Genomic DNA, 19,458 nt, shown 5'->3' on the forward strand with positions numbered 1-19,458 from the left:
CTAAGTTGATCGATTCTATTGCTACAAGGTAATTTCTTAACTTATATCTATTGAATGCAGCTATTCTTGACATTCAATTATTTCATCCTAGAATACAATCACATAAACTGTATTATTGAACAAAATTTTGGCATCCAAAATGTCTTAATATTCAAATATTTTTCAAATATTTTTAATTTTCAAATATTTTTGAAATGGAAATATAAAATCTACAAAGAAAAATGTATTTGGTAACAAAATTAATAAGTAATGGGAAACGTATGGAATAATACATAAGAAATATTCTGATAATTATGACTTTACCACCACTATTTAGCTGCCACTTCCCCACATACATAAAAGACTGTTCTAATCATGAAATAGATGTGTTGTGGTATCACCCTGATTTTACGCAAAGCCGTTATCCACCAGGACAAGAAAGTAATTATACATTACTTTGTTATTTATATTATATATTTTATTATTAAGCATATAAATTAAATATTTATTTTTTGATATATTAAATAATTCTTTAGTAAGCGAAGCTTGTACGCTGATATGTTTGCTTGTGGCCGCACGAATATCAAGAGAACAGTTATTGATTCACGATATAAAGAACTGTCTGAGATTGAATATTATTGTAGCAGAAGCAATGATAGAGGGTAATGCGACTCATGCATGGCTCATTAAGGAAAGACTTATATCACATCCATATTTGAGTACCGAAGAAGCTTTGAAATATGGGGGCAAAAGCCTAAATATATTAAAAGAATGGGTATGACACAGTAATACTCAAAACAAATTATATATATTCTAATATAATATTCAATCAAATAAATTTTTATTGATTCTGCATTTCATTTCTATCTAAGCAAATAGAATGCAATTTTTATAAATACATCTTTCACGCTTATTGTTACATAATATGTATAATAATTTTGCTGCAGAAATTTAATGTCTTTCATGAAGAAATAGGAACAAGCTTATACAAAAATATAAATACATTTCTATATGAATGGTATAAAATTCCAAAATCTCATACTTTATTTATGCTGCTCATCACATGCGGACGTACTATATTATTCATATTTCAAGAAATTACTTATAAAGTAAGTAATTCAATCGAAAGAAAATATGTCTGAATATGTATATAGAATAATTTTATCCATAGATAACATTGTTTGATTCGCACAGTCACATCATTGCTAATAATTCAAATCGTGGATTAGTCATTGCTCAGGTAAGCAGAAATAGTTTTAAAAGAAAAGTTTATTTTTTAAATATATATCATAGAAAAAGAACAACTTAAAACTTAAAGCAACATAAAGCATAAATAAAGAGTTCATTAATAATTATGAAAATATATGATACAGACAACTATTGATAGATTGGAATTGTTATGCAATTGGTATACTCAGGAAGTATTAAAGAATTGTTACAATACACAAGCTAATAAATATGAATTGGCTCTTTTATATTCTTATAATGCAGACTGCAGTGGTCACAATAATAGGGCTTTATGCGAATGTCAACAATCCTGTAAGATATAATTATATATTTTTATAACTGAATACTGAGGTATTTTATTACCTTATTTTATTGCCAATATCATATATATATATATATATATATATATATATATATATATATAAACCCATATAAACTTAAAAATATAAATAAAACCGTTATTTTCTTAAATAATATATAAGTAATCATATACAATGCACACCAAATATAATTGTATATACTTAGTAGAATTTTTTATTTAAACACACACACACACACACACACACACACACACACACACACACACACACATATATATATATATATAAGTAATATACACGGTGTATATTTAGCAGCAATTTTAAACAGACAAACTGAATGTAGAGATTAAGATTGATATATTTATTTACATTATGTACAATTTACTTTCTCTCTGTTTCTTCCCTAAGGCTGATGAAACGCTTTATTGTTTACACAATACCGAAATTATTAACTAATAAAGTAATCTGACCTATTTTCAAAAACATTATTTTTTAAATGATAGAATAATATACCATATACATTCTTTGTTGAATGAGTTTAGCATTTGGACAAATGTAACTCTGGCGATATGTTACAACTACATATTAATTAGTTTACGCTGATATCTCATTAAAATTTGCTTTCCTCATCTATTTCACATTATGCTTATAAAATATAATCAAAAACGTGTGTGGATAATACAATTTTACTCGAAAGTTTCATTTTCGTAGTTCTGTAATATTATATAAGAGTCACTACAATATTTTGATTTCTTAACAGCTTAGTTTTTTCTCAATCTGTGATAATATATAATTTTTTACATCATGATTCTATAATTTGCATATAATTTGTATATGTAAAAATCTAAGCTATTATCATGGAAACAAATATATGGCTTTATAAAAAAACATTGTGATGAAAAAGCAATATCTAACATATAAAATTTATCAAGAGAATCAAATCTGTTTATATAAAGAATATCATTACAAAGTATAATGTTATATTGTATTACAATTCTAAGAATTATTTTTTGAATTTATAAAAAAAATAATTTATTTTATCTAGAACAATTATATGTCGTAGAAATACAATAATAAATAATCGTCTAATACAATCGTAAAATACAAAAAATAATTTTTTTTCTGTCTCTCTCCCTCTTTCTGTAATTTTCATTAATTATAAAAGATAAGTAGAACGCCGAAATAGAATAATGTTTCTAAAATACAGATTTCTTTCTTTTTATGCTTTTATGTACATTATTGTATAATGTATAATAGAGAGTATCATAAAATTTATTTAATAACAATTTTCAACAACGCAATTTCTAGAAATTACTATCTACAAGAACATAGCCTAATCTAGCAATTTTGTTTCCAATTACCACATTATTTTAAAAAAATGCTTGAAAATTAAATATCTTCTTTCTTTTTAAGAACTGCTTGCAAGTACCAACAAATACATGAGTATGTATTTGGCAGAGGTAATTGAGCAATTTTATACCATATTTTCATATGTAAATGAACATTTTATACATCATATTACTTTGTACAATATATGATCAATTTCAAGGCAATGTGCTTATTTTCTCTTTTTAAAAAAAATAAAAAATTACAATCAGATTATTTTACAATTATATGACAATTTTGTGGTACTCTATGTGATTAATATAGAGGTTTCATATAAATTAAATTTATGATATAAGTAAATAACGTTATTATTTTTTAAGCAAACACTCTCTCAAAAGATATTTCACTTTTTATATATGTCTTAGCAAATAAAATCTACTAAAGCAATATATTATACATGATTAAGAATGCATATTAGATGCTATATAGTATGATTTTTATATGGTGAACATTAATTTATCCATAATAATTTATGGAAAAAAGCAAACTATTGTTAAATTATTGGAAAAAATTTAACAAAATACTTGAAAAATATACATTTTATGATTGAACAAATAAAATTATTATTTATATGATGAATGATCTAGACGAGTGTTGCAAAAAAAAAAAAGAAAAAGAAAATAACGTTAAAGAGATTGACGAACTCGAGGTTGTGCCCATTCTACAAAATCATCAATTAATACAGGCCAAGCACCCTCTTCATCATAATTACTCATATCTGAATTGATCATAAGTGCAAAGTCTAATAGTAAGTTCCATGTATCTTTTGGAATTGATCTTTTATGATGTTCCTAAAAGATATCAGTTATTATTTTAAACTCTTTTTCTCTTTCTATTTTTCTTTATGCACCAAAAATAAATGTAAAAATAATATTTAAACTTATGCACTTACCTGTAAGAACTGACACCATAATTGAAGAAATTTGAATTTATCATCTAATACAATATTCCAATAAGCAATGGCCATGTCCAAATCTAAACCTTTCTGTCCTGTATTCTTCGCATAATTAAATGTAAAGTGATAGAAATCTTTGAATTTTAGAGGATCCCTTAATTCATTTTCTAAACTACCTAAACGCGCTTTTAACTTGTCTATACTATCCACACTGAAAAAGATAATTATGAAAGTTATAATTTAGATTTAACGTTTTGTTATACAGACAACAAAAAAATTGATATTTACCCCACGTCTATCATCCCATTCATAAACTCCTCTTTAGTGAATTCGCATTGTGTCTCAGCACGAAATTTCCACGCAATGATCAAAACTAATTTACTCTCAGGACTGAGATTTAAATCATCCAGAAATTTCATAATACCATCCGCGGTAATTTTATTGGGTTCACTGGGATCTATAAATGTATAGTTGATTATATGCTATTTTTTATAATACTGAATATAAATAATGAAATAAAAATTTGTAATCATATTTGTAATTTTACCTTGGTATTTGTTATATAACATTTCCAATTTCTTCTTGTCAACAGAATTTTTTGGTTCTTTATAATAAGCTTCTGGATTTTGAAAATAGTTGTCGCTTGCCAGATCAAGCTTCCAATCATTTTGGGCCAGACAATATATTGCAGTTTGTTCTCCAGTTTGTGTAAATGTTATAAATTTTTTCACTTTGTCCCTTTGTGAAAACTTTAATTTATGCTGCAATTTGAAGGAAATAGCATCATACTTAGGCTCATTACTTAGTCAATTATAAAAGTAATATGTGTACAAAGATGACATATAGTTCTAAACTTTATAATTATCATTTAAACATTTCTAAATAATATCTGTTACATTTTTATTCAAGGAATTCGACACTTTCTGTCATCATACAATATGATGATATACACACGAACGAGAGGATTTCTATGACACAATCAAAATACATTTGGACATAATTTTACGTTGCCTTAAATAGTATTTTAATTCAACATATTCTTAAAAAGACGCCGGGGAAAACAGGGAAAGTCAAAATGTGAAAATCATTAACATCGTATACAAGAGGTTATTGTGGTAGCGTGAAAACGGAAGGTTGAAATCACAGTGAGAAAGCCGGATTTGATTAACTGGCAACTTGATGAAAAGGGTTGTCTCGTTGACGTACAATTGCGCCTTTTTAAAAGCTTACCATTTTCCGGCTAATTTTAGGCCCCCGAAAAAGCCAAAATATTATTCCCCTCGCACTATATTCGACATGAACATGCGCATGACTGTGAAGGTCTCGAGAAATGCAAATACATCGAGTGAGATGTACATATACATACATATATATGTATATATATATATATGTATATATATATTTTATATATATATATATATATATATATATATATATGTCATGGAATGCCACCAAACGTTACCGTAGCAAACCAGGATGATATGATACGATGTAGCGGGTTATTTAAAGGGGCGATTGCGAAATCATATGGCAAAATTACTCATCCATTTTTTTTTCTCAACGTTGAATTAACATCCAAACAATTTTTTTCTGGCTTTCCTTTTTATATGTTAGCTATAACTTAATCGATATTACTTCTTTTTTTACAACAAAAAATATTTCGACATTTTTAAGCACATCCGCTCCTTTAAATCATTGACATTCAGATATTTTTGCGGAGAAAATATATACGTTTTACTGACAAGAATAAATTCGGAGACAAAAAGATTCTGCGGGAGATACCTCTCGAAGTTTCGAGTTTCGTATCGAGAACGATATAATTCTCGTGAATCGAACAGCTGTGCGCGTGTCAAGCGATACGATGACGATAATCGATTTCGTGCTACGATAAATAAATGTTCGCCAGAGAGAAGATTTAAGAGGTGTTCATGGTTCGCTTTTAAGTATCTCTGAAAGCGATACTCCCTCTGTGGACATTAAAAACGGACATGAACTACAAAGCCAGTGTCCACGAATGTTCTCAGAGGATAACATATAAATATAAATAAATTTTTAATTTTATAAATAAGTTGTGACCCTCTGTCCCACTCAAAAGTGGATATATTCGTCAATATTGATTTTCAGCTACTTTTTGCTGGGATTGTACATACAAAACATTCTTAAAAGTAAACATCAAAAACAAAAGATACAGTGTATGTACATGAGTATTGTTAGTATTAAAAAAATGACCGCGCTAATATTAGCTGAATATATAATATAAAAATGAATCCAATATACTATGTATTTTCTACGTTATATATTAAATCGAAATCACGCGAAAGAGGAAAAGAAAAGCAAGATTATAAATATTAGATATTTGCATCCTTTACTAAAGAAAACTAAAAATATTTCTCAATTTTTTTCTCTCTTTCTTCAGGCAAATATACTTTAATATATGACCAATATGATTAATTGATTCCATCTTTATATATTTATATATTTATTATTTATATATTTCTTATTTATTATATATATTTATTATTCTATCTTTATATATTTATATATTTATATATTTATTATTATGTGTTATTAATGAAAGCCGCAGACAATATTCCAAAATCAAAGTCGCGCGAACGTCAAGCGCAGGAATGGCCATGCGCAGAAACGAATGCGCACCAGTTCAGCCGCCATGTTAGTTTCGCACCAGTTCAGCCGCCATGTTAGTTTCGCACCATTTGCGTCGTGAGTCGGAGTTGTACGCATTTTTCGCGTCTTTTAACCGTAAATAAACGAATATAGCAAGCGAACAAGCGTTGAAAGTGTCCAAGGATGATCGCGCGACTTTCGTAGTGTGTTACTGGAAGCGCGCAACAGCGGTTTTTGACGGTATTCAACGATATTCGGTGATGACGTCATCGCGAAGGTAGAGCAAAGTCGCGTCGCATTATTCGCGCCCTTGACGATGATTATTGGACGTGAGCGAGTATCGGGAGTATCGGGAGTGTCGAATAAAGTATCGCGCGTTCGCGTGGATGATGTCGTGTGAGTTGTGTGCCTCAAGATCGAAATGGGACGTCCCGAGACGAGCGAATGGAGCGGCTGTGGAACAACCGGTGAACAGTGAGTTGATTTGATTTTATATTTTATTTCATATTTAGGTGACAGTTCGTGCTCATTTGACGCTTATACAGCATCGCGACGTCCCAAATTACGTTCGGGCAAATGGGCGCCGCATCATAATTCGATGCGATGCGATGCGATTCAAGTAAAGTCGATCGCGTGAAGGTGGTTAAGCTAGAAGCGATTTCAAGTTTATCTTGTATACGCGCGCGCAGTGCCTGCGCAGCCTATTTTGCAGGGATGCTAACTGTCAAACGATAATTTTCTTAAATTTCTTTAAATTTTCTAACCTAACCTAACCTCTCTTATTTATGACACCTCTCACCTCTCGGTCTTCTCTCGTCTACAGAAGTAAATAATTGAAACAATGGTTATTTTTATTCGCCATAGTGTGACTCTTTCACCGTTTCATGAACGTGATTTAAATTAATGGCACGATAAATTTTATTAAAAATAAATAATATACAGTAGAAATGTATGTGTGAAGGAACAGTGCGAGTGAGGAACTCCGTCTTTTAGAATTGACTCCGATATGCGATCGCGAATAAGATGAGAAAGGAGATGCGATTTCGCTAATAATAAGTGTCATTCGTTGAGATTAAACGAGAACAAAATGTAAAATTTGTCTCGCGTTCATCATGTTTATTTATCAAATCATTGTCATGATCAGTTTCGATGTTGACAAAGTGGCAGAGACTGAATCTTATAGGTTATTGATGATATGATGATATGTTACAACAATATCAACATTGATAGTGATTTTTTGCAGGTATATAAGCAATTATTTTATTATTGCTTTTTTTTAAATCAAATTTTATGGAAAGATATGTGAGCAATTATATATATATATATATATATATATATATATATATATAATAAAAAATAAAATTCTTGTTTTATTTCGTTAAGCTTAAACATGTATTAACGTGTGCTCAAATGTGTATTATTATTTGCAGAAATCTACATCAAAGATGTCAAAGTGTCCAGCTGGATAGATGAAGATATGCAATAGTTAAATATAAATATGGCGGGAAATATTTATGAAACACTTCCGTTTTATCATCACTCTGAGAGAGACATATGCCAATGGCTTTCACACATCAAGCTGTCGAGAATAATAATTTTGACAGCCATAGTTTTATTTATTGTGCCATTATTTACACATTATTATTTATCCAAAGTATGTTAAAGAAAAAGGGGAGGATCTTTTCAAGATTCTGCGATGCTTTGTATATTAACTTTGAATTTATTTTTAGGTGGAATCTGATGCTCCGGATAGAGATATATATAGAACGTTTTCGACTCTGGAAGCTTTTGAAGATTTCACATCTATGAAAGCGTCACAATTGAAGATGCGAATAGAGGAAATGTTTCATATAAAAATTTCAGTGAGCAACGAATTGAGAGATCTGGGTGGTAAAAGGCAAAGACTTCAAGGTGAAGTTAATAGTTTGACACAGAAGATAGATGAATTAAAGCAAGAATTATTGCATCAACAAACAGATCTTGACAGATTAAAAATAAGTGTGGAACAAGCACAAGTAGCACAAAGAGAAGCAGTTGAAAGGAATACGCCAGAATTGGCACCTCCTAAGAGAATATTGATTAATACTACTCCAATTATATTATCTAGTACAGATCCACGATCGTGTAAAATGTATAATTGTTTCGATCATAGTCGATGTGCATTAACAAGTGGCTTTCCTGTATACTTGTATGATCCAGATCAATTCTCAGTAGTCAGTCTAGGATGGGATGTAGATGGTTTCTTAAAAACGACCATTAAACAAACATTAGGTAAATGACATGTATGAATAAATAATTAAACATATTTTTATTTGATAATGTTTGTGCTAAATTGTTTTATAATATGTAGGTTACAATCCGCATCTTACTAGAAATCCAGCAGAGGCATGTATCTATATAGTTTTAGTTGGTGAAGCATTGAGTTCCCAACAGAAGAGTGATCAACGTTATAGCAAGCCTTTAGATATAAAAAAACTGCATGCACTTCCCTATTGGGGAGGAGATGGTAGAAATCATATATTGTTAAATCTTGCACGGAGAGATTTATCTGCTGATTCTGGGAATATTTTTAGTAATATAGATACTGGGAGAGCAATGATAGTGCAATCAACATTTCATAGAAATCAGTTTCGCAATGGTTTTGATTTAATCGTTCCACCAATTCTGGGACCACCTGGTGGAGATATTTGGCAAGAATGTGCACAAATGTTGCCTGCGAGAAGAAAATATTTGTTGTCTTTTCAGGGAGAAATGAGAACTTTTAAAGGCACTCCAATGACACATCAAATCGACGACTCGGATATAGATTTAGAAAAATTAGTCGTCGATGATAATAATATAGACTCATTCATAATTCAACATTTGAAAGATATGAGTAATGGAATAACTTTGGATAAGTTTTATATTCAATTTGAATGTATACCAGCCTCTGTGGAAAGCAAACCTATGGAAACTCTTGATTGGTCGCTCTGTGGAACTGATTCGTCCAGAAGAGCCATACTAAAGGAATCGACATTTGCATTGATTTTAGCTCCTAGTAATGCCACATTGTTGACTACTTCATCTATGCAAGCAAGATTGTACGAAGCATTACGAGCCGGGTCAATACCAGTTATTCTCGGCGGTGATCAGATCTTGCTTAATTATAATGAAGTTATAACATGGAGAAGAGCTGTTATCTTTTTACCTAAGGTAATTTTCATTATAGCATTGCCAAATTTTATTTTGATGATACTGAACCAAAGTTATACATAATATATATATATATACATAATATATATATATATATATATAATATATATATATATATATATATATATATATAAAATATATAATATATAACAAAATATAATTTTAGGCTAGAGTAACTGAAATGCATTTCTTATTGCGTGCTGTTCCTGACAATGATCTCCTAACTATGCGAAGACAAGGTAGATTAACATGGGAACGTTATATGAGTACCGCTCAAAGTGTAGTGGATACTACCATAGCAGTAGTCAGAGATAGACTTGGTATACCTCCGTTACCGGCGCCTCAAACACCCAGTCCCAGTGTTTTTAACGAAAGTTTTGTGGTATGTATATTTTATGTGACAAAATTTTATATATATATATATATATATATGTATATGTATATATAATTCATGTTATTTTATTTTAAAAGCCTTTAAAGTCAGATACCATCATTGCTGAACCTGAAGCTGAAGAAAGCTTAGGCCCCTTAGAACCACCTTATCCATCTCCTGCTTTTAAGAGAAACTATACAACATTATTGGTTCAGGGTCATGAAATTTGGAATGATTGGATGGATCCATTTAATTTGTATCCACAATTACCATTTGATACCATTCTTCCTAGTGATGCTAAATTTCTTGGTAAGATTATTATTTTTAAATTTTATATAAATTTAATTTAATTGTATATTGTATTTCTCATATTTTCATAGGCTCAGAAGTTGGCTTCCGGCCCATTGGCAAAGGTGCTGGAGGTGCCGGAAAAGAATTTAGCGAATCATTAGGAGGAAATTATCCAAGAGAACAGTTCACAATTGTGATATTGACATATGAAAGAGAACAAGTTCTTATAAATTCTCTAGCGCGTCTGTATGGTTTACCTTATTTGAACAAAGTACTAATAGTATGGAATAGTCCGAAACCACCCGCGGAAGATCTGAAATGGCCTGATATCGGCGTTCCAATAAATGTAATATACATATAAGCGTAATATATTATTCTGTAAAACGTATCTCTCTAAAAATTGCATAAAAATATTTTTTAAATATGATTAAACAGGTAATAAAAGCTCCAAGAAACAGTTTGAATAATAGGTTCCTTCCATTTGACGCAATTGAGACAGAAGCCGTCCTTTCTATTGATGATGACGCTCACTTGAGGCATGATGAGATTATGTTCGGTTTCAGGTAAGTTGATTTTACACACAGCCTTATCAATCAATATAAATAATCTTTAATATCTATTACATATGATATTTACAGAGTATGGAGGGAACATCGAGATCGCATAGTTGGATTTCCTGGTCGCTTTCATGCATGGGACCAGAATTATCATAATGCTTGGAATTATAATTCTAATTATTCTTGTGAGTTATCCATGGTTTTAACCGGAGCTGCTTTCATCCACAAACATTATACATATCTATATACATATTGGTTACCACAATCAATAAGAGATAAAGTCGACGAATATATGAATTGTGAAGACATAGCTATGAATTTCTTAATATCCCATCTTACGAGAAAACCACCAGTTAAAGTAAGATATCTTTAGTAATATTAAAGAGAATTATTTAATGTTACATTATTTTCTCTTTCTAATATTTTAAATCATATTTTAAATCTTTTGATTTAGATTTTATACAAATATTGCAATTCTTGCTTCCTGTTTTTATTTGTATATTGTGATTAAACATGATAAATTTACATACATTTAAATAAATTAATATATCATTTTGTAACACATATAATATCTGTGTATTAGGTAACATCACGTTGGACATTCAGATGTCCAGGTTGTCCAGTTTCACTTTCGGAAGATGATACACATTTTCAAGAGAGACATAAATGTATTAATTTCTTCTCGCAGGTAAATAAAAAATGTTTAATTATTCATTGTAAGCAAATTGAGACAATATAATATACATTATTCAATATAATCTTAAATCGATGATAATCGTAGGTTTTTGGATACATGCCTCTATTGAATACACAATATCGAGCGGATTCCATACTATTTAAGACACGAATACCACATGACAAGCAAAAATGTTTCAAATTTATATGAAGAGACAACACGCCTGTATAGACTTTTGTGTATGTATTGTAGAATAAGCTTTTGATACACACACAATTTTATGCAGTTCTAAAATATTATACGAAACATTTTACAAAATGTATATAACAAGTTGGAGACATAATGGAGAGTTTAGTTATATAATGGGAATTTTATTAAGAAAATAGCAATGAATAGGTAAATTGTATAAATAATTAAGACTTTTAAACAAATATTGAATGTATAAGTCTTATAAGTGATTAGTGCAGAACTGTCCTTATGTAATTGAATCATGTTCATTTTTTTATTTTTGCAAGATGTTTAATAATAATCATAAACGATCAAGATAATTTTATAAATAATATTAGAGAAAAGATGATATAAAATAGGCGGCATTATTTATATGAGTTATATATATATATATATATATATATATATATATATATAATATATGAATTATAAATAATTCTTTCATTTTTCTTATTTTATATCTTCTTTTTCTTTTTTAAATGTCAATTATTGTTATAATTTGAAACATTTAGCGTTCCAAAAGGACAGAAAATTTTATAAATTAATATACTATATAATATGATTATAGTATATTAATATATACTATATTCTATAAATATAGTTTCATTATACTATATTTTATAATATAGTATATAATTAAATTAATACTGCCGAGATTAGTAGCATGTAAGTACATTATATACACACACACACACACACATATATATATTGTGTGTGTATATATATATATATTATAAACAAATTGTACGTAGTAAAGGGAAAGAGTGTATTAAAATCAAAATAATTATATTTAAAATAAAATTAGGAACACAATATAATTTTTTAATAACACAAGCAAAAATAGTTAAGAACATAAAAATTTGAAATTTATACACACACATATTATAATCATCTAACTAAATAGTAGATACATAAGAATCATTGGAACAATTTATGAATCTCTATATTTCATTATGTATAAATACTTTACAAATTTTTATAATTTTCTATTTTACAATTGATATAAAAACATATATTTGCCTATATAATATGATAATAGTATATATATTGTGTAATATTATATTTTATTTGTCATTTTATTTATTATTATTTTCATAAATTTTTAATTGTAGCATTTTAAATATTACACAATACTTTTAAGAATATTGATAAATGAAATTGTATACTTGAAAATATGAAAGCAAAGCTCTATTTAAATTTACACACATTTAATATAAAAATAAATTTTCTATATAATAATTTTTTAAAAAAGATAATTATAAGGATTAATTTAATTTTTATTTAAATGTAATTAAATTTATTTTTAAAAATACTTTTGTAAGCCGCGCATTCTTAGATAAAAGCAAAATTTGATCAATGTTAAATGTATAGAATTTGTATATGTAGAATGCATTTATATAAAGGATATATTGATTTCATCTCTTAATTATATAGGATTAATGACGAAATATTTTTAATAAAAAATATTGCACAGAGTACATATATAATGATCAAATGTCAAAGTTTTAAAATCTAAAAAAATTTCCTGTGTTTCTTTTTTACTTTTTGAAAATCATATTTCTCTAGCATTAATAAAGTTGAAAATAATATTTTTGCGGCAAGCACTCATCTCTTTTCGCACCATAAAAGAACGAGACAAGAAATGGGAAATTTTTTTAAAATCGTTTTTGTGTAGATTTGTATATTCTATTTCTATTTGTTCGTATGTCTGTATTTATATTTTTGAATATTCGTGATATGTTATAATCTATTATATGTCTATTATATGTTTTATATATAATATTACTGATATATAAATTGATATTACTGATATATACTGATATATGCCAAATTTTTATAATTTATGTATATATGTATAAACAAATTTACATTAATTAATAATAATTTTTTAATACATTGTTAAAAAAGTAAATTTTCGAAAAATTATCTACTGCAATCTGAACATATTTAAAATATTTTTTTATTTATAAAATAATTTGATCAATATTATATATAAAAAAAGTGTTTACTGTTTTTAAAATTTTAGAGATATTATCGGTTATACCTTGTGTAATATTATTTTTGAATATTTATTATATTGTATAATATTATGAATGTGCAAGAACATTTGTCTAATGTAATTACCATGTATTCTTGATGTAAAAAATTTTATGTATAGTAATTATTAATGCAAAAACTATAAATGCTCTACATGTTGTGTTATTTTATTTGGCATGCAAACTAAATGTTTTAATTTTGAAATATTTTGTAATAAAAGTAGATATAGATTGTGTCTGATTCTAGATTCCTTGATTCTTTTATTCAGTTTAGAAATAAGGATGCTTTCTTTGTTAGAATTTAAAATAATTTATATCAGGATTACATTGGTACTATAATGAATGTAAACAGATTATGTTCTATTATTTGTTTTTAAATTAAATTTCTTTATCGATTGCTTATCGTTCTAAACTGCTGAGACATTTCACAAATGAAACACAGGAAGAAATATGCCATTTGATATGCAAATTAATTATTAAAAAAATATATAAATTAAAAGGAAAAAAATAATATAAAATATAAGATAATATATAAAATTGTCAAAGACGAGATAAAATTCTACACCGTCATACAAACATATTTCATATTCTTTGTCGTCTTCCATTTCATTCTGTAAGTAGTAAGCAACCACATTATATAATATAACATATGTATGACAAGCAGTAGTAAATGTCAACAGTAGCTACACGTGTGAATAGTCAGACACGCAGTAGTAATATGCCGTTATACACGATCAAATGCGGTATCGCAAACTTATATCGAGCGACCAAAGTTATTTATATATTGATCAACAATGACTCCGACATTAATTTACATTATATTCATGCGTCACGATTGTAACAAAGTACGCTGTAAATTTATAACTGTGATTATGCAATAGCATTAGAAGGAATCAATTTCTTACATATTTTTTAGATAATACAGATAGATATGCAATATAGATTACTTATCTAAATCATTTTAATGAAATTTTGAAGTTTATTAATTTTTATATAATTTTAGAGAGAAAGAAATATGCGCATCATTATTATGTCACCGTTGCTTCTTCGATATTTTTGTGTTTCAGTTTGTTTTATCGATAAAGAAAAGAGAAGTTTTCGAAATCTGGGTGACTATTATATGCGAACATGAGCGCGTCACACGTGACGTATCCGACCATACAAAACTTTAGCAATGTCGAAGAAATGGCGCGCACCGATCAGAAGTTTCTACAATCTTGAAGAGCACAGTGCGGTGATTTATTGAATATTTCACGTAGAATTATGCAAATGACTCTAATATAATTATATATTGCGTTTATATATTTATTACGTTTATATATTTTGAGTTTCACGGTGCACGTTGTTTTCATAAACATTTGATACATGATTGGAAAATCTTGAAATTCCTGTGCGTCTTTAGAAAAATTTGCAACACGAGTTTTTTCCGGCGAGTCTTTCAGATTATATATGAGATAATATTGACGAGTGATTGCGCAGTTCAGGAAAAAATAGAAAAATCAATGTTTCTGGCGTTGCAAATTTTACTTTATGCTCTCGAAATAAACTTTACGATGACTACGATATATGCACAAAATAGAGAATTATCGAGAAATATTTTTTTTAACGATTTCTAATATGAAAGATTAGTGAAATATCTCGTCGATTCTTTTCCGGAAACGTTAAAGAGCGATCTCTTACGGCTCTTATGGCGGGATCTGTTTCAAATAAAGCGCCGTGCGATTGCGATCCTCTTCAAGTTCACGCCAGATTGGTCCGTCCGTCGATCAATACGATACTTTCCGCGACGTAAGTCCCATCCCGTTCGCCGATTGGCCAGGACGTACGCCGCAATCCGATTATTTATTAAGCTCGCGCGAAGGTGCGATATTTGTCAGGCGTCCCGTTTGTCGCGAACACGAGATCGTGATCGACACGTACGCGTAACCGTGTTATTACTATTGCATGAGACCCGATCAAATCCCCGGCTCTTTACGACAGCGTCCCTCCACTTTCGATGATTCCCATCTTCCCTCGTCGGCATTAATCGTCTACGTGAAACCAAAGTTCGTACACATATAGGGTAAATACTATAAATACTCTTCCTATATTTTAGATTCCTTGGGAGAATTTTTCAGTTTTTATTTATAAAAATATCAACGAGAGTCATTTAATTTAATAAATTTTCAAACCTTTTAATTACATCAATTATCTGATTGGAAAAGTTATAAATAAATGCTTTGTGGAAACAAGTCTGTTTTAAAGTAGAATAGCAGGTGAAATTTTTAATGTTTATGCTCTCGCATACAATTATATATCAACCGAGATCTCGAGAGGGGTCTTGAAAAGGTCTCGAAATTTGAAAAGTATCGATGTAAGAATCCCAGCGACGCCTCTCGATCCCGAAACAATCATTATTCTTGACGCGACTTTTAATAGAAAGTGCGCGCGCGAGTTCCGAGCCACCTCGTACACGGGAAGAGGAAGCGGGGGCGGCGGGGGGAGGGGGGAAAGCGGCTCGGTTCGCGCAACTGCGGTTCCACGCGGGCGCGATAAGACCACCCCCTCGACAGAGGTCTCTGAGCGAGGGATATATACGTCGCGACTCGGAAGAATCGCTCGCGAGGAATGCGGGTTCGCGCCTCGATGTCGACGTGAGCATCACCGACAGGACGTCGATTCGCGACCGGAAATTAGCCTCGTTCGCCCCGTTCGTCGCCGCAAGACGGGAGAGGGCCGCGAGACGTCAGCAGGTAACGAGCGTCCGCGAAGCGCGGAGGGAAAGAGGGAGAGACACGGATAGCCAGGTACCTTGAGAGAGAAAGAGCGAGACAGGAGGGGGGGAGGGGAAGTTGGAGAGAGAGGGGGATGGCGGGATAACCTTCTGTCCCGAGGGGGAAAGAGACGGAGGGAGGTCGACGTGGCCGCGCTGTCAATCTAATCGCGAGGGGTGAGAGGGAGAGAGAGAGAGAGATAAGCTCGCTCGCGCGAGCCGTGCCATCGTGAATCGTCGCATCGGTCGTCGACGGAAAGGGGCACCGGAAGGGCCACGCGCGACGCGACGTCGGATACTCGGAGCCGACGCGACGCGACGCAACGCGGCGTCGCGACGCGAGGCGCCGCGCAGTGCGCACTCAGCCAGGCACCCTCTGGCGCTCCCTCACCCTCGTCGAGTGCGAGACGAGCGTTGGCCGTTTCGCGCAAAGTTTTCGGACGACTCGACGCGGAGCATCGAGGGGGATACGAGCGAATTGAGGCGAGAAGGAAAGAGAGAGAGAGAGAGAGAGAGAGAGAGAGAGAGAGAGAGAGAGAGAGAGAGAGAAAGAGAGAGAGAGAGAGAGAGAGGGAGGGAGAACGTCGTAAACCCGCCCGAAATGGGTGTTTAACCCTCGCAACAACCAGGGCGTTCTCGCGTTCGTGTCGACAATCGGGACAAAGTCGACGAGGATGGTGATGAGCGCGACGACACCTCGGTCGCGATAAAAGAGACGGCGAGTCCCTTGGAGCGAGCAGCGGTGAACCCCCTCCGTCGTCAGCTGGGGAAACGGTTGTCGTGGGTGTGTAACTGTTCGGGGACGATCGACTGCGTGGGCGTCGCGACGGCCGTTAGAGGCGCGCCGAGGAGCGCCATTGTCGTGTCGTCTGCCACGTGAATCGCGCGAGCGGACCTTTTCGGAGAGGAAGGCCTCCAGATCCCAGTGGCCAGGTTGTGCGCGAACGCGCTCCATCGTCGGTCGTCGAGCATGCCTCTCGCGAACGCGACGGGATCCGGTTAACGAGACGGATTAACAGGAGCGAGAGCAGAGGCACCCCTCCGCGGCTCTGACAGTTGGGATGGCGCATCGTCTCGTTGCGGTGTTATCGGGAAGATAACGGAAAGAATCCGACAGAGGAGGACGTCGAGGTGACACAACCGCAGCGCTACCGCCACGAGAGTCCTATTTATCTTTAGCGGCGGCAACCCAGTGACCCGTTTTCGTTTTCAATCGATGCGGTTTTACAGAATTTCCCAGAGAATCAGGGACGTAGCCATTATCCGGTGATCGGAGCCCGAGGAAAGCGGCGTCATCGTACCCGATCGCTCCGAGGGTGCGAGCTCGCGTTCGTCATCGGATCGCACCCAACTGTCGTCTTCGCGAAGCTCCCTCGGAGATCGACCCTCGACCTTTCTCGACCCTCCTCGTCGAAGCGACCAGAGAACCTCCGAGGAGGATCCGCTTCTCCAGCCGAGCTCGACCATAGCCGAAGACGACCCTCCCGGTCGCGTGTCGTACGCTCGCAAGGAACAGCGTATCGTCCGATGGTGCATTCGGGCAGCGCAGCGCGTGAGGCCGGGCCGCAAGAGAGAATGCGAGAGCCTCCTCACAGCCTGTGAACATGATTTGTCATACACATGCGACGGGCGGTAATCGTACGACGAGAGACACCGACGACGACGACGACGACGACGACGAGGCCGACGACGAGGACGACGACGACGACGAGGAGGAGGAGGAGCACGACACCCGCGGCCATGCCACGAGCACGTTGCGCGCTCGCATGAGACCAGCCCGACTGCTCCTACTGCCCTACTGCAGTGTCCCGCAGCATCAGCATCAGCGGCAGGGAAGAAGGCCCGTGTCGCGCCAGACGTCGCGCCGGATCAGCCGAGCGACCGAGTCTAAGGACGTCCACCTCCTATCGTTATCCCGTAGCACAGAGGAGGCCATCCCGAAGTCATCGACCACCACGACGGAGGTGGTGTCGCGTCGCGATTGGCGCGAGCCGCGAGTGCAACGTTCGACGACGACGGTGGTGCAATCGCGACGACGACGACGACGACGACGACGACAGCGTAACTCCGGTGCGTTCGCGTTTCCGCGTCGCGGTGCGGTGGTGCGGTCAACGGGTGTCGGATGACTTCCCCAGGACGAAAGCCGCGCTTCGTAGTAGTCGTAGAGGGTTGTATATCGTCCCGGTCGTCGACGACGCTCGTCGTAGAGGAGAAGCGCGGAGGGAGCGTAGGCCCCGTCGGTATTACGTCGGCAACGTCCCGTCGACGTCGGCGTCGTCGGTGGTGCGCCGGCCTGTCACACACCCGCGTCATACCCACGTCGCATACCCCGTGCACGCGCGTACCCCGCCATCGTGATGGCGGAGCTACCTCAGCCTGACATGTCGCACCTCACCCCCGAGGAGAGGCGCATCATAGAGGGTGTTTTAATGCGCCAAAAGGAGGAAGAGGAACAGGATCACGAGATTATGAGGTATGTCCTACTGTCTCCCGGTGCTTGCCTCTCGAAAATCTTCCCCGAATCCCGTGTCTTTTCTTTATTAAGAAATTAAGCGGAGCTAGAGTCAATTTTATATTTATTATGATTTTGCAATATTGCACATTTTTCAAAAGTTCAAATATCAAAAAAAGGTGATGCAAATAAAATCTTCATCATAGATACTCGATATATGTATATAAACTCCATCTTTTTCATCATTTTTTTCAATTTCGTAAGCAAGGAAAGATACGCAAAAGAATTAGTAATTAATTAATAATTATTTTTAAATTAATTAATAATTATTTTTTTATCGCAAAACATCATTTTTTTTCTCATAAAATATTGTTTCGAATCTAAGAAGATTTCGAATACATTTTTTTCTTTACAAAATAATTGATGAAATCATTTTATATGATGTATATATAAAAAGGAAATATATTTT

At 33.6% G+C, this 19,458-nt stretch overlaps 4 protein-coding genes across 18 annotated transcripts in view; 3 read left to right on the forward strand and 1 right to left on the reverse strand.

Annotated features, from left to right (window-relative positions):
- Window positions 1–222: 222 nt before the first annotated feature.
- LOC112639021 lies at window positions 223–1,587 on the forward strand. Its single transcript, XM_025411787.1, has 5 exons — window positions 223–420; window positions 516–754; window positions 927–1,088; window positions 1,151–1,219; window positions 1,353–1,587. Exons 1-5 carry the CDS (start codon window positions 294–296, stop codon window positions 1,527–1,529), a joined length of 774 nt encoding a protein of 257 aa, XP_025267572.1. The 5' UTR covers window positions 223–293; the 3' UTR covers window positions 1,530–1,587.
- A 1,888-nt stretch (window positions 1,588–3,475) lies between these two features.
- On the reverse strand, window positions 3,476–5,156 carry LOC105251652 (DCN1-like protein 1). Its single transcript, XM_011258603.3, has 5 exons — window positions 5,038–5,156; window positions 4,355–4,568; window positions 4,096–4,264; window positions 3,805–4,018; window positions 3,476–3,703 (listed from the first exon to the last, which is right to left on the reverse strand). The coding sequence occupies exons 1-5, from the start codon at window positions 5,038–5,040 to the stop codon at window positions 3,539–3,541; spliced, it is 765 nt and encodes a 254-aa protein (XP_011256905.1). The 5' UTR covers window positions 5,041–5,156; the 3' UTR covers window positions 3,476–3,538.
- A 1,382-nt stretch (window positions 5,157–6,538) lies between these two features.
- LOC105251656 (exostosin-3) lies at window positions 6,539–12,058 on the forward strand. Of its 3 annotated transcripts, none has more exons than XM_025411805.1 (11): window positions 6,539–6,906; window positions 7,863–8,086; window positions 8,163–8,703; window positions 8,783–9,624; window positions 9,791–10,006; window positions 10,096–10,306; window positions 10,378–10,634; window positions 10,724–10,851; window positions 10,927–11,203; window positions 11,429–11,533; window positions 11,627–12,058. In XM_025411805.1, the coding sequence occupies exons 2-11, from the start codon at window positions 7,931–7,933 to the stop codon at window positions 11,729–11,731; spliced, it is 2,838 nt and encodes a 945-aa protein (XP_025267590.1). In that variant the 5' UTR covers window positions 6,539–6,906; window positions 7,863–7,930; the 3' UTR covers window positions 11,732–12,058. The 3 variants fall into 3 exon arrangements, with proteins under 3 accessions (XP_025267590.1, XP_025267588.1, XP_025267589.1); XM_025411803.1 differs by lacking the exon at window positions 6,539–6,906 and adding an exon at window positions 7,231–7,675; XM_025411804.1 differs by lacking the exon at window positions 6,539–6,906 and adding an exon at window positions 7,231–7,671.
- Window positions 12,059–16,308: 4,250 nt separating this feature from the next.
- Window positions 16,309–19,458, forward strand: part of LOC105251653 (regulating synaptic membrane exocytosis protein 2) — a 70,494-nt gene continuing 67,344 nt past the window's right edge. For 7 of the 13 annotated variants that reach the window (XR_003123252.1, XM_025411764.1, XM_025411766.1 and 4 more), the window contains exon 1: window positions 16,309–19,010. Coding sequence is in view for 12 of the 13 variants with exons in the window: in XM_025411764.1 (XP_025267549.1) it covers window positions 18,895–19,010 (116 nt within the window). In the remaining variant the exon portion in view is untranslated. The remainder of the gene's footprint in view (window positions 19,011–19,458) is intronic. The other 6 variants (XM_025411770.1, XM_025411772.1, XM_025411773.1 and 3 more) reach the window with 3 other exon arrangements.

This window comes from Camponotus floridanus, unplaced genomic scaffold, assembly GCF_003227725.1.
Source record: "Camponotus floridanus strain SB8 unplaced genomic scaffold, Cflo_v7.5 scaffold43, whole genome shotgun sequence".
Lineage (NCBI taxonomy): Eukaryota > Metazoa > Arthropoda > Insecta > Hymenoptera > Formicidae > Camponotus > Camponotus floridanus.

Excerpts from the sequence above, each read along its gene's own strand:
- LOC112639021 (XM_025411787.1), top strand. The coding sequence starts at position 294 with ATGACTTTACCACCACTATTTAGCTGCCACTTCCCCACATACATAAAA. Across the intron at positions 755-926 it reads TAAATATATTAAAAGAATGG|AAATTTAATGTCTTTCATGA; the intron begins GTATGACACAGT and ends ATTTTGCTGCAG. Across the intron at positions 1,089-1,150 it reads TTCAAGAAATTACTTATAAA|ATAACATTGTTTGATTCGCA; the intron begins GTAAGTAATTCA and ends TTTTATCCATAG.
- LOC105251652 (XM_011258603.3), bottom strand. Across the intron at positions 4,265-4,354 it reads GTTATATAACAAATACCAAG|ATCCCAGTGAACCCAATAAA; the intron begins GTAAAATTACAA and ends ATACATTTATAG. Across the intron at positions 3,704-3,804 it reads TATGGTGTCAGTTCTTACAG|GAACATCATAAAAGATCAAT; the intron begins GTAAGTGCATAA and ends GATATCTTTTAG.
- LOC105251656 (XM_025411805.1), top strand. The coding sequence starts at position 7,931 with ATGGCGGGAAATATTTATGAAACACTTCCGTTTTATCATCACTCTGAG. Across the intron at positions 10,007-10,095 it reads TTTTTAACGAAAGTTTTGTG|CCTTTAAAGTCAGATACCAT; the intron begins GTATGTATATTT and ends TTATTTTAAAAG. Across the intron at positions 11,534-11,626 it reads GTATTAATTTCTTCTCGCAG|GTTTTTGGATACATGCCTCT; the intron begins GTAAATAAAAAA and ends TGATAATCGTAG.